The 14,606-nt window shown below is 35.5% G+C and overlaps 1 protein-coding gene across 1 annotated transcript in view; it reads left to right on the top strand.

The window, feature by feature from the left end:
• The window catches only part of htr4 (5-hydroxytryptamine receptor 4), a 109,656-nt gene that overhangs the window by 26,977 nt on the left and 68,073 nt on the right, over positions 1-14,606 (top strand). Inside the window, exon 3 of the mRNA XM_084430339.1 lies at positions 7,617-7,730. Within this exon, the coding sequence (XP_084286465.1) occupies positions 7,617-7,730 (114 nt within the window). The remainder of the gene's footprint in view (positions 1-7,616; positions 7,731-14,606) is intronic.

Below are 14,606 nucleotides of genomic sequence, written 5' to 3' on the forward strand. Positions count from 1 at the left end.
ATAACTACAGTAACTATGAATTATAAAGAGTTAATTAATTAACTGCTGATCACAACATTATTGTGTATGAGATGTGAGCAGTTGTCTTTTTCTTACTCTGTGTGGTCATAAAATGTATCACTAATTAATGAAGTATTACCTAGTCACTCTTCAAGAACTACTAGTGATCTCTCGACCATTATAAAAAAATAAAATAAAAATAAAAAATCACTTTAAAATAATGGTCCTAAATATTGGTCACAAATGTAACTCGTGGGATTAAATGGATTAAGTAAGAGCAATAGTAATATTGATGCTTGGCTACAAATACACCACTGATTATTATTGTGGGTAAACAGTGTGAAATGCTACATTTAAATGATACAGATTCCATAATGAATCTGGCCTTAGAATTTAGAAGATGTGATTTAACTCAAGCATTTCAGCATTGTCAGAAACATAAAGTGGAATAGAAAACACAGATTTACTATCATGATGTTATGTGTAACACTGATAACAGTGAGGGTATGGAACGCCGTTTTACTCAGCATGACAAGAAAAATGGCCTAACATGTCTATTGCAGTACATAAATCTATAGGCTCCTACACACATATGCCCATTAACTTTCTCAGATGAGTCTGACATGTGCCAAAATGGGGAGAAAATCTGAGCTTTGACATGTTTTCAAACACTCCTCATCAAGGGTAAAGGTTTCTGACAGCCCCTACAATTCATTTAGCGTTGATGACATGACATCTAAAAATGCCTGTAAATTACCCAGAAGTGTGAAGCTTACAAGCCCTAAATGATCCACATTTGAGTCCATGCCAGCCATCCTTTGGAGATCCACACTCTTTCACATTCATCCCAAAAGACTCTTTTGTCCTCAAGGATGGAAGAGTCACATGTGCCCTTAGAAAAGGCATGCTTGACATGTAGCCCAGCCCATTCCCAGGTGCAAGTTATTAACAGATTTCCCATTTAATTACTGTCAATATGCAGAACAGGATGGGAAAAAAATAAATAAATGATGATTTATAATAGTCAGGCAACGCATTTCCCAATTGGCGCCTATTGGATGAGAGTTCAGTTCCATTGAGATGCCATATTCATTCAGGGATGCGAAGTGTTCATCTGCAAAGGGAATTGGGGAAATGATATCACATCTTGGATGTTTGGAAAGTAAGCCTTATATTTGCACTTCTAAAATTGTGCTCTTTGTCTCATGTGAATTTTCTCATTCTCTTGAAATACTTCACCTGAGGCATTCAGCAAATAGCAGTAGTGCTCCAGTGAAACCAGGCTGATGCATATCATGTGATAAACAGCCTTGAATGGACTGAATTTATACCCTTTAAAACACTTTTATTATACTATAACATGCATTATACAGAATCTATACTGATTTACTGTACGTCAAGGGTATTTCAATCTGCCCTCCCTCCCAGTGCTGAAGGTCGTGTACGTTGTGTGTGGCCTTGTATACGAATCTATAGCCGAATGAGGTCTAATATTCACTGACCTATGGACAATATCTAGATCCATTCGCATTGTCACTGCTGATTTATCTCATGATTCTGCAGGGTGTCTGCTCAACTTACTGGTCTTGGAGAGCAAAGGCACATTTGTCAAAAAAAAAGATTTAAAAAAAAGAATAACCAAAGGCTAGGGCTAGCTGATTTATTGGGGCAGCATGTCAGAATAAATTGCAAGATGTTTTCCAAAGTTTACTTTGGGCAAAGTTTGCATGGTGAAGGAAAATGTCCCTGGCTTTCTGAGTTGGGAACATGACAATGAAAGAAATCATGGTGGAAGAATGTGAATTGGAATCATAGACTGTAAAAAAGATGGACAAGGAGCCTTCACTCTCTTCCATTGTAGAAAAGTGAAGCCGCCAATGTCCGAATATGGTACTGACATCTTGCGCTGATTCAGGACCCGAGTCTGCGCAGTAGTGCATGTGAAGTGGCCTCACCCACACTCCCGCAGAATCTCCAATCTCCTCCTGAAAATCCAGAAAAACAGTCTGGATCAGTGACTCAGAGAAGCTGTCAATCAAAGCTGTCAATCATGACGTCACACTCCCATTTTTATAGCATCAAATAACTAACTAAAAACAAACTTAAAAAAAACGAACACTTGAACTTACATCAACGTGATAAAAACTACCTAAAATGGCAGAAACCATCTTTGGAAAAAAAAATTATTAGAAGTGTAATTTGTTTTTGTTTGTCTCTCGTCCCATAATATTACATGTAGAGGGTGGGGTTTATGAGCTATACTGGATCCATTTTGGCGTCACTTTTTAGGACTTGTGTGGCTCACTTGATTAGAATGGGCCATAATTTAGTTGTCATTGTTAACTATTTAGCTTTTTTTTTGCACTGTAGATAAAGAATAGTGATATGGCTTGCCAGAAAGACTTCTCATTTAGATGAAGTGACAGGCTTATGTGACAAAACTACATGTCCCACCATTCTCGATGGCAGCATGAGGACTGAAATAGAGGCCAACAGTTGGGTTCCAGAAGTAAAAATCCCATTCATTTTTCTCCATAGGGAAATTGATTTTAACAACAGCTTGTAAACCTTAAACGACAGACGTACTGTGAGCTATGAGGTTGTTAAATTATGGTATATGCTTTTGTTGAAACCATTACCTTGCATTATTTCAAACAATTTTTTTTATATATATAATTATGTTTAAGAGCTATATTCCTGGTGAAAAAATTATACCTTATCCATGTTTCTGCAAAATAAATCTCAAACTGACCAATCAGAAAAAATAGCAAATTGCAGCAAAAGACATCTTTAGCACCCACCCACTCCCATAAAGCATTGCGAATGATGCAATTGAGTCTGAGCATTGCAAATGATGCAATCGAGTCGGTCTCCCTATGCTCTCAAAATACTTATATTTTTATGTATATTTGCAATACTGTCAATTTAAAATTTATTGTTTCTATAGCTTACAGTATATACTGTGTGTGTGTGTGTATATATATATATATATATATATATATATATATACATACATATATACACATATAAATATAATTAAATTGTTTTTAATTGTATTGTCATTCACAATGCTAAATGCAATTGTAGTTGTTTTTTTTATCATTAAAGCCATTAAGTACACAGTCTTGTATCTTTTGTCTTTTTGATAATTAAAAATGTTGCTTAAAATCAAAGTTTATACATATAAACTTTAATAAGTTTAACATAATGTTGTGATTCACCTTGTAACTGGTTGGTTTGGTTCATGGCTTCTAACTTTTAAACAAATACTTTTATTTTTATTTTGTTAATCCCTATGGGAAAGATGTATGGGAAAAATACTTCTGAAACCAAAGCCATTAAAAAAGTTGACAGGCACTGTTGCACTTCACTCTACTATACATTCAAACGAAGCAGTTTATGATTTTAAAGCCATGTGATCAAAACCCATGCATGTTCTAATGTTGTGCATTATCCACACTATTAACAAGTTTGTTTAGTTAATTAAAAAAACTCACAGATTCTGATCATATTTAGGTTTGTTAGGAGAATTTGCTTCACCGCTACACATTTAGAATTGCAAATGCCTGTTTTTGTGAGGGTCAATTGTTCATTGATCTTGGTAAATTCACACTGTGCACTTTGTGCCTTTAATCAGCATATTTGTCCTTCACGAGTGTTGCTGTGAAATCAGAACACGTTGTTGCCCATTTTGCACAGAGAATTAATGAAAATGAAGGGCCTAAGTTCAGGTTTAGACTGTCAGCGGTTCCACTCTTGGACGGTTTCCCAGCAATTGAGAACAAATTTCCTTCTAACCTTCATATCATATCAATTGAAAAACAACAGGTAGGGCTGAATACGTGACGTGGCAGACAACATGAAAGATCAAACCGGCTACGCTGCAGTGCTGGGCTTGCAGAGTACTGTGTTTTTTCACCAGCTGTCTTTGTTCCATTTTTGGTGGATAATTTTTTCTTTCTTTCTTTTTTTTTTACACAGGGCTGCATAACTTCACTTTTCTGGCATTAAATGTCTCTGTATATAATAAATAAAACAGAGATTGCAGCAAAAAAAAAGCGTACTTCCCCCTTTTTGACTGGCGCAATATTTTAGACGTTTTCTCTTTGCAGAGAAAGTAATAAATTGTTAAAATAGTAGTGTTTATGAATAGTTCAATTATATAATAAATAGTTTATTATATAATAAGTAGATTGAGGAGGACTTCAATTTAACTTGATCTGTTGCCATTGTTCTCAGGGAAAAGCATGTTTTCAGTTAGAGTTCCGTCTGGAGTCTGGGATTTTTGACACGGCTCCCACACCGAAAAGAAAACATGTAGGACTTAAGTACCATTTGGCCTAATTACATGACATCATATTGCAGATAGACTACTCAAAGTCAAAGTCCCTCTACTGAGTCACAGCAGATGTGAGTCTGTCTTCTGCTTTTGGAAAATCAAGAGTCCATGTCACAAAAAAATAAATAAGACCTTTGTAGTATATACGTTTTTATATTTATTTCTATTTGGCTTTACTTTTTTTTTTTTTAGCTCTAGGAATGTTAGTACTTATTTCAGTTTGTTGCCAAGACATTTATAATTTTCATTTAAATTTAGTGTTTTTTTAATATTTATATTTAATTTTTATTTCAGCTTTATATAAATTACAGATAATTATTTGTAATAGTTTTAGTTTTAGATTAAGTTAACAATAACACTGATGTCTACTTCATTTAATGTAGAGTTTTTATATTAAGGCCCTTTTCAGACTCATATAATACGCGCTTGTGACACAAAAGCTCCTAATTAGTTTAAATGAGAAATTATAAAGCGTTCCAACATGCTGTCTAGAAATGAGGTGTTTTGCAGCGGAAGCTAACCAAAGGGACAGCGTGTACCAAATGACCTAGGGTCAAATCACTGAGTGCTTTGATTGAGCCGCTATGTTCTGATTGCACCCTCAGTTCAATTACATTCTAGGGGTCAAAGGTTTCACCAGTCATTACACACAGTGAACACAGCCGAGTGACATTCTTTTTCATTCTTTGCCTAGGGGTAAAAAGTTTGGAGTACGTGAGCAGCAGTATACTGTTAGCAAACATCCCGACGCCGACCACGCTGCTGAGTTTAGATGAATATGTGAATTATGCCACATGCTTTCCTCTACATATCCAAATAAATACCCAGCAAAAAGCAGCAGTAAGAAAGCAACTGATTTTAGCAAAGTAAAATCACGTCATGTTTGTTTAAATATCACTTTATACAATGAAAAAATGGTGTCAGTGTCCGACCTCAAGTGACTGAACAGAAGAAATGATCCGGGAAAGATTTTCATGTCAAAGAAGGCGGGGCCTCAGGGCACACCTACCTATTACATCATGACAACGGACCAATGGTTTTGAAAAAGAAATATTTCGCAAAACTGCAATGGCATTTGCAGGTCACCTGACGTAGTTTGGACAGAATACGAGACGGAGTTCTTAAATTCATAAAGGACAAAAGAATTACAGGAATACTGGATTCTAAACCTCAAAGAAATGCCACAATCAAGACCTCGAAGCAGATATGAGGGAGAAACTCCCAGAAGTATGAGGGCTCCAAGTATAAGGGTCGTTCCTTACCATTAATGCTTGGATAACACACATACGTCTCCTTCAATTATTAATAATGGCCAGTGCAGTGGCTGGTATATAGGTAAACCTGCCAACATCCGTCGCCATGATTTTTGGAATGATTTATCGCGATACATTTTAGTCGCATAACATCGGTTAATGGAAACGCCATTATTTCGCAGTAGTTTTTTTGTCAACATTTAGAAAAAATCACAAAAGTTTTGCGCAAATCTGTAATGGAAACGGGCCTATTGTTAAAAAACGTTCTATGGACTGTAGACTTATGTTCAATGGTATGAATATAAAATTATGTTTTATTCTAAAGGAGCGTGTTCATTTAATCCCAACCAGTCAAATTTCAAGGACATATAAACAACTGCTTACCTCACTCCAGAGATCACCTCCCTCCTCATTCAGATCTTCTTATCTTATTCACTTCTTAGCACCTATAATATTCAATTCTCTGTCTATTTGTATTTCTTTCTTTACTCCAGTAGTCTCTCACTCTAGGATTATATAAACTCTTGAAATTACCAATATATTGTCACAGAAAGTAGCAGATCCAAGTAAATCTAAGTGAAGGGTCTAATTCGAGGTTATTAAATTCACACTGGGCATTTCGTACTGTCTTGTCTCTTCTGATTTATTCTAATTTGTATCTTTAAACAACAAAGTCACGTTAGACATGGCATGACATTTACTGCAAGATCAACACAGATTTCTACTGTCTTTAGACAGGTAGAGCTTTATAGCTCATGAACAAAAGAAGTGTCTAACGTTCTACGGTTGAACTGACTCTCTATCAGTTATCTCAAATTCCCTGCCGTTCATTTAATGTGCGGTAGGGGGTTATCTCTTCTTAAAGCCTGCAGTCAAAATAACACGCTTTAGCCTACAATTACATAGTCAGTGTCAATCTTGAGGGAAAACAATGCGTCGGATAAGAGCTACTTTTGAGTTTTTAGGTTATACAAGAGGCATTACGGTAATTTTTCTATCTTACTCTAAAATACACAAGAAAATGATTTCCACAATGCGGTTTACAATCTAAATCTTTGTAACATTATTGTTTTTCATGTTAGAATATCTGCTCAGAACTAATGTGAAAATATTAAAAAATATACTTTTATGTCCACTACACTGTGATAAAAGAAAACTAATATGATACAATATGACTCATTTGTTGAATTGTGAGATTAATATTTTACCCAAAAAAGCAAGATATACACTATTATTCAGATGTTTCACAGTAAAAAAAGAAGAAGATATTTTTAATGTCATTTAAGTTGAAATGACATTTTTACAGTGTTGGGGATGGTAATATTTTTTAAATATTTTTTAAAGTCTCTCACCAAGACTGCATTTATTTGATTACAGTAAAAACAGTAATATTGTGAAATATTATATCCATTTAAAATAACCATTTCCTATGTTAATATATTTTGAAATTTAATTTATTCCTGTGATGGCAAAGCACAATTTTCAGCATCATTACTCCAGTCTTCAGTCGCATGATCCTTCACAAAGCATAATAACATGCAGATTTACTGCACTAATAATGTAAATAAAAACTGGAAACGAATGCACATATACAGAAATATAAATGTTTCAATCATTATAACACCATTGATTAGAAACAAACGATGCTACACGTCGGTAAGATTCATGTCATCAGTAACATAAAGAAATGATCTTTTTCACAAGGAGGAATTGTCTTTTTCGACCACACTGTGTGGGCAATGTGCTTTCTATTCCTGGGAAGTGCTCTTACGCAGCTGTTTCCATGGGAATTGATATGGCAAAACCTTTCTTAAATGTCAACATTTAATAATTAGCAAATCAAACTTACTTTAAATGCATTTTAAAGACAGCATTTCTTCACTGAAAATTATGCACCAGTAGTGTCTTCTGGAAATGAAACGTTTGTGCTATTGTTAGTCGCCTTCAAGAGTTATCAGTATTTTCTTTGTTCCATGCAATCAACTGATTTTCAATAAATTTGTGTCTTCTCTCTGTTACCACAGCAACAGCTTGGTGAAGACGGTTGCTCTCATCAGCTTCCTGTCACTGGTCATGCTCATGAGCGTCCTGGGCAACCTGCTGGTTATGGTGGCCGTCTGCAAGGACCGGCAGCTCAGGTCAGAAACCGCCCATCTCCGCACACTGCTCTCCTCTTATCTGACAGCCCAGGGGAAAACATCCCTTTTTAGCATTTCATTTGTGCAGCTCAAGTGAACTGACATGACTCATGTTCGAGGTAATTCTTACTGGATGGTTCTTTTTAGGTTTTGCAGGGTTTAAATCTGAATGGCAGACATTGTTATGTAGTTTCTTCTCACCCTGCAATTTTTAAAATAGCAGAATTCATGTGTTTCTATTAAAGTATATAGAAATATTCAGATCAAATTCAGACAGTTTCATTATAACTTTACAGGATGACAAATAAAGAGCTAAAATTACTCATTGCTTGGTTCGCCTACATGAGTGAGGACATTTTTTTTGTCAAACAGATGGAATGATTTTTAATTGGGATGTTTTTAAACCAGTGAATACCACAAACATCACAGAATTAATTAAATTCATAATTTAATGTATAATTACTTGTGTTTGTGATGTTGTTTTCCAACAGAAAGTGATCTCACTTCCTGGAGGAGGATGTGCTTTGTTAGTTTGGATTTTACAAAAGACTAATAGAATGGAAAGTGAAATCATAGACCCTGCAGGGGGAAAACATACATTTACCAATTAAAACAGTATTCCCAAGAAAACATGTTCTGTTGAGAAAACACACATTTTGATTAGAAAAAAAGTAAAGAAAGAACTGGGAATTTCTTGAATATGTATCCAGTAAACTGTGATAAAAAAGCAATATCTGAGGAAATCTCTCTCAATCAATGGCACGCACTACACTCAAAAGCATGTGCATATCTGTCAACGGGGTGAGGCTGTGGAATAATTTACCTGTAACAATTAAAGACAGCAAACATATTGTGCAATTTAAAAGAAGGTTTAAAATGTTTACATTAGAAAAGTATATAAATTAAGGTGGACATGGGACAAATGTCTCATTTCCTCTTCAAGAGGTTGATTTGAATTACCATACAGTCTGTTTCTTGCCATTTTGCATATATTTAAATTATTTTTATTTTTTTTCTTCTATATATTATATTGTGTTTTTTATTTTCAGATAAATGTACTTCAAATGAGGATAAGGAGGATCTCAATAAGGATAAATTATGATATCTTGCAAGAGTAAACAGTAGCCGTTTCAAAACTAGATGTGTAAAAGGGGAAGGCAAATATAAGTTAGCTTCTTCCTTCTCCTTTTTTTTTTTTTTCCTTTCTTTTGAACATGCTGAGACTTCTTAATTTTATTGATTTTTGTTAAAATATGTTTTGTTACTAATGATCATGTTCTAAAGAATTCATTCATTCATTCATTCAATATGATTTGACAATATGCAAGATTGATATTTTATCCAAAATATTAAGACACAGTATCTGTGTTTTTTATTTATTTAGGTTTTTAAAAGTCTCTTATGCTCACCCAGTAAAAACAGTAATTAAAACAACATTGTAGGTGTCTCTTTTGCCTCTCAAGCCTATAGGCACCATGCTTTTGTCATGAAATCTCTAAAGTCATGTCAGTTATCTACATTCATCAAGGTTACCAAGAAACTCTTTGAAGTGTCAAAGATGGAGTCATGCACTAAATGTTATGTCATGATGATAGTGATAAATGTCCTTAAAATAGGCCGTCCGAACACTCCTCCGTTATGTAATCTCGTCTTTCACACATAATACACAGGTTAATGGTTAACATTGAAGAAGCTCATCAACATTGGGTGTTTCTCCTTTTTTTTTCTTTTTTTTTTTTTTAGTTAAGCAGTTCACCAGCTCATAAACACTTCTACATAGTCTCTTTGGGTTTCATTTCAGTGTGTATTTAATTAGCAGCTTGTTAATTACTCCTTTGGAGTCCTGCTGGGTTCTTGGAAAACTATGCTGCTATTGTTTTTATATCAATGAAAGCCACTGGCTGAATGGAGCTCCGAGTCCTTTTTTTAACAGAAATAGTCCAAGTCTGACAGGAAATAAACGTGGTTGTTTGCTTAAGCTCCAGATCTCCACCCACACTGTATCATATCTTACTGTAATAACCATAATTTCCGACTGTCTAGAAAGAGTCAATGCCATCAAGAATGTGAAATTCTAATGAAGCCGGTGATACGGACCTTCTGAGACAGCCAATTTCCTTCTGAATCTGTAAAACGATTCTTAGGTTCTTAATTCACCCAAAAATGTCTGTCCAAAGATTCTGTCATTATTTACTCGCTCTCATGTTTTGTGGCACATAAAAGAAGATATTTTCAAGCATGTTGGTTACTAACATTGTATGGACAAAAAACACTGAGACATTTCTTACAATACCTTCTTTTGTCTTCCACTCTCCCTTCAACACTTACAAAATAACTAATTATTGTAGGGTTTTTCTTTTGTTGTTGTTATTGTTGTTCACTTTTACGAACTGAAGTATGGAAGTAATGCATGTCAAAGCAGCTTTTCTATTATACATTTTATAAGTAGTTTTTTTTAGGTGCTAACTAGCAGCACAGATACAGGTTACTCAGAGGTGCACTCAGGTGCACTAGAGCATGAATAAATAATATGGTTGCATTGTTTGACCATTTACCCGTTTAATTTACAGTTGTTGTTGATTTTCCCCAGAGCAAGACATCGGAAAATAGTTTAACGGCTGACTTTTGTCTGCTCTGGATGTGAGTGCCACGTAGGGCTGGGTATATCGCTCAATAATTTTCGATATCGATACCGATAACTTGACTTCTATACCGGTTCCTGAACGAGACTTTTTCTGAGACCAATTTTATGAAGTCCGTTTTAATTGCATTAAATATTACCTCAAAAAAGTTGGTTTTATTTTTTCAGTTTGTTGACTTTTTTTACAGACTCAAAGACTCATATAGGCCACTGGGGGGCGGAATATATGCCTATATAGATAACAGATCTACAGATAACAGATCTACACGTGAGGAAACGGGAACTCGCGAGCTCATTCAAACCATGTGCATGCGCATGACGTCTCTGCACGCAATACAAGCCTTCGCGCGTGCGCGCATGATCATTCCCCACGCTCTCGCGCTTGATCTCCTCTCGCCTGCTGCTTTTGCTCGCTCAAACACTTTTATTTTTGGCAGTCGAGGGGCGGGACTTACTGTTTTAATAACCTCAAATGTCATTGGTTACTTCCCCTTTTCCGGAAGTCAGTTGTGATTGGACGCCTGTCCAATGACCCGTAATTCACTTGACTTCAGACATGATATTTGTTTTATTTATTTATATTAATGTGTAATGTGATTTAATGCATTGGTAATATAGAATAGATTCTTACCAGATACTTTATTAACAGACAGCCGTACTAGTGATCGCATTATGTTGTTTAGAGGTATTTACTGACTGTAATGACACATTTACATGGTTATTAGCGTTACATCTACCTAAATAGATATACATTTTTACATTTTATATTTATAACACTATGATTTGTGTTATTGGCATTAAAATATCTAAAAGAAACTAGAGAAAAATAGAAATGCAAAGTCATATTTGCTGTAGTTCACCACTACATTACCACTATACTCCCATTCACCACTATTAACGTTTACCCAACCAAAATTATATTGGATCTGAGAAACTCAGAAATGTAAAAAGTGACCATTAAATAGTTGTAAATATAACAAGGGCTTTGGATGAAAGATAAATTACTTGTTAATATCAATAAGCAAGAGTCTTTGTGTAAGCTTTTTGTTATCATCCTGTGTATTACTATTATGTCAATTTTGAGTGGTTCATTATATTTTCTATTAAATGTAAAAGGGGTTCTGGCAGCATGAATGCATTTTTATTTATTCATTTATTTTAGATATTTTATGTTCAGATGGGGTGTAATCATTCATGCTGTGTACTGTACTTGCCTCATACTTTCTCTTATTAGGTTATTCGCTTACAAAAAGTTAGATGATTAAGATCACTATATTATGTTGTAATATCTACTTTGCTGGGTTTAAGCTGGGTTTAATAATTTGCTGGGTTTAATTTTGTCCCTCTGTATTCTGTAGCAAATTCTGAAAAGGCATTTGTAAGCTATAATTAATGCTATGTACTGTATCTTAACTTGAGAAGCCAGAACCCCTTTTACATTTAATAGAAAATACAATGAACCATTTATATTACGTAAAAATGTATACGAATTTTGGTAGATTTGCAATGCTAATAACCATGGAAATGCGTCATTACAGTCTGTAAATATCTCTTAACAACACAATGCAATCACTAGTAAGACTTCCTGTTAATAAAGTATCTGGTAAGAATCTATTCTATGTGAACATTAAATCACATTACACATTAATATAAATAAATAAAACAAATTAAGTGATGTCTCATGTCTGAAGTCAAGGACAGGCGTCCAATGACATTGTAACCAATGACATTGTAACCAATGACATTTGAGGTTATTAAAACAGTAAGTCCCGCCCCTCGACTGCCAAAAATAAAAGTGTTTGAGCGAGCAAAAGCAGCAGGCGAGAGGGGATCAAGCGCGAGAGCGTGGGGAATGATCATGCGGGCCCGCGCGAGGGCTTGTATTGCGTGCAGAGGAGATGTCATGCGCGCGCGTAGGGTCTGAATGAGCTCGCGAGTTCCCGTTCCCTCGCTGTTATCCTCTCACGAAAGTCATTTACTGCGCACGCCAGCATCAGTTGTGCGCTCCGTTAGTTTTGTCATTGATTTGCCGCCATAGATGCACTCCAGTTCTTTTTGCAGTCAAAGACAGAGAAATTTTCTGCTCTAAAGTTTATTCCATGCACTATCAAGTGCTTCATCAGATTTGTTGTGTTGCCAGTCTTGGCAGCCATTATCTTGTCGCAAATATTGCATCGCGCAAACTACTGTTTTTCCTTGATGCCTCGCAACAGCCAATTATGCTGCAGTTATTGGCTCACTGGCACTGACGAGATTAACCCCTTAGGTATCAAAATTTGGTACCAAACGACAAGCCGTTTTTTGATACTCGATGGTATTGAGGCAATTCGGTCGGTGCCTAAAAAGTATCGAACTCGATACCCAGCCCTAGTGTCGCGTCAAACGAAAATAGAACCCATTTTAATCACTGATGCTGTCTACACTGGACATAGTAGATATGAGTTCAGTTTCTGACACACTCCACACACTTAAGTCTGTCGACAGCAGGAGAAATAGAAGAGTGAACGAATGTTCGCTTTGACGCATCCAGTTTAAACAGCTCGTTTGTATCTCTCTGTAGAGACTTCAGAAGGATTCCAGCATCGGAAACAAGTGGATGGTTTATTTTAGTGGCGTCCTGAATCACGTCTGAGGATTTTGTTTGTTCAGAGCATTTGACTACAGATTGTTTTGTAAACGAGGCACAGTGGATAAGGTTTCAAAACACTTACTGGCATGCAATAGTGAGTGGACATTGACGCTGTGTCCTATGCAATGACGTTAGCAAATCATAACAGTGGCCATTTACTGACAAGCCTTAAAGGAGCCGCCCCTTGAAAATGGATCGTTTATATGTATATATATATACACGCTTGCAAACTGTTGCCATCATGTTTTATGTCTTATGAACACTTGCGAAGGAGAGAAGAAACAGTTTAGAGAGCTCTGTACTGAAAAAGCTGTTGGTTTCTTTTGTGTCTAAAGCCGGGAGGCAGCGCTAGGCTTCTTATCACCTCAAACGTCATGCCACACATCAATGCATACATTCCTTCCTCTATTTCACGTACTATACTTCCTTTTGATTTATAAATTGCTTATCCTGTCCCATACCACCCAGATTCTTTCACTCAAAGGTCATGTTTCCACTCTAATAGAATCTACTCTACTCAGTCCTGAGAAAAATAGTCTAAAAATAATCTCAATGTTACCACTTGAATCACGTGCCAAATGTTATGCCGTGATAGTATTGACAAATGTCTTTAAAAGAGGCTGCTAGGGTCAAATGGAACATCTGGTGCCATTTTGCTTTAATGATGCATCCAAAAGGGATTTGTAAACACTGACACACTATCTGATGGTGTAATTATTGGATGCATGTTGCTTTTCATTCTTCAGAATTGCTGTCAAATGTTCATGAAAGCCAATCAGTGCCCCTCTCTGCATTCTTTCAAAGATGTATATTGTTCATAGACAGCTGGTATGCGGATTTTATGCCATGTTATGGTTATGTGACAGAATGATTTGAGCCTATTAATGCTTCTCAGTGAGCTATATATAGATATCTGTGTTCAGAAGCTCAAGCAAGAGTTTTATTACTCATTAATAGAGTGCCCAGAGCTCTGGACATTATCAAGGGGAGCGAACATTATGACAACCTATCAGCAACGTACCACACACATAGCACAGACACACGCAGACACGTTCAGTAGATATCTTGTTACTGTTTTCTCCAAATGATTTAATAGTGAATATTAATTTCTAATCATGAGGGAACACATCCTGTCAAGCTGCTGTGTTTACATTCATTATTGAATTTAAAGGGATAATTCACTCAAAAAGGAAAATTTAGTTTGCACACAAGTCGCATGGACAATATTTATAATACACTGTAGTAGGATTTGAAACACTTTTTCACTCAGACATTGCTAGTAAATTTCACAAATAATTACAAAGAAACAGCATTTCAATTAAACATGAAATTTTGCAGTAGAAAGACTGAAGTATTTTCTTGTAAAACGCTTCAATAATTATTGATTTTATTAATTATAACTGGTTATAGTTTTAATTGCAGCTTTGAAAAAAATATTTTGTGTCCATGCTTGTGTACTAATTGTTTTAACCTAAAAATCTTTAAAAATCATTTAAAATTGTATTTAGCTGAATAAAAAAAAATAGAGAAGAAGAAGAGAAGAAAGTAAGGTCACACTTTAGATTAGGATCCAATTCTCACTATTAACTAACTATTAACTATGACT

Source organism: Rutilus rutilus (assembly GCF_951802725.1).
Source record: "Rutilus rutilus genome assembly, chromosome: 14".
NCBI lineage: Eukaryota > Metazoa > Chordata > Actinopteri > Cypriniformes > Leuciscidae > Rutilus > Rutilus rutilus.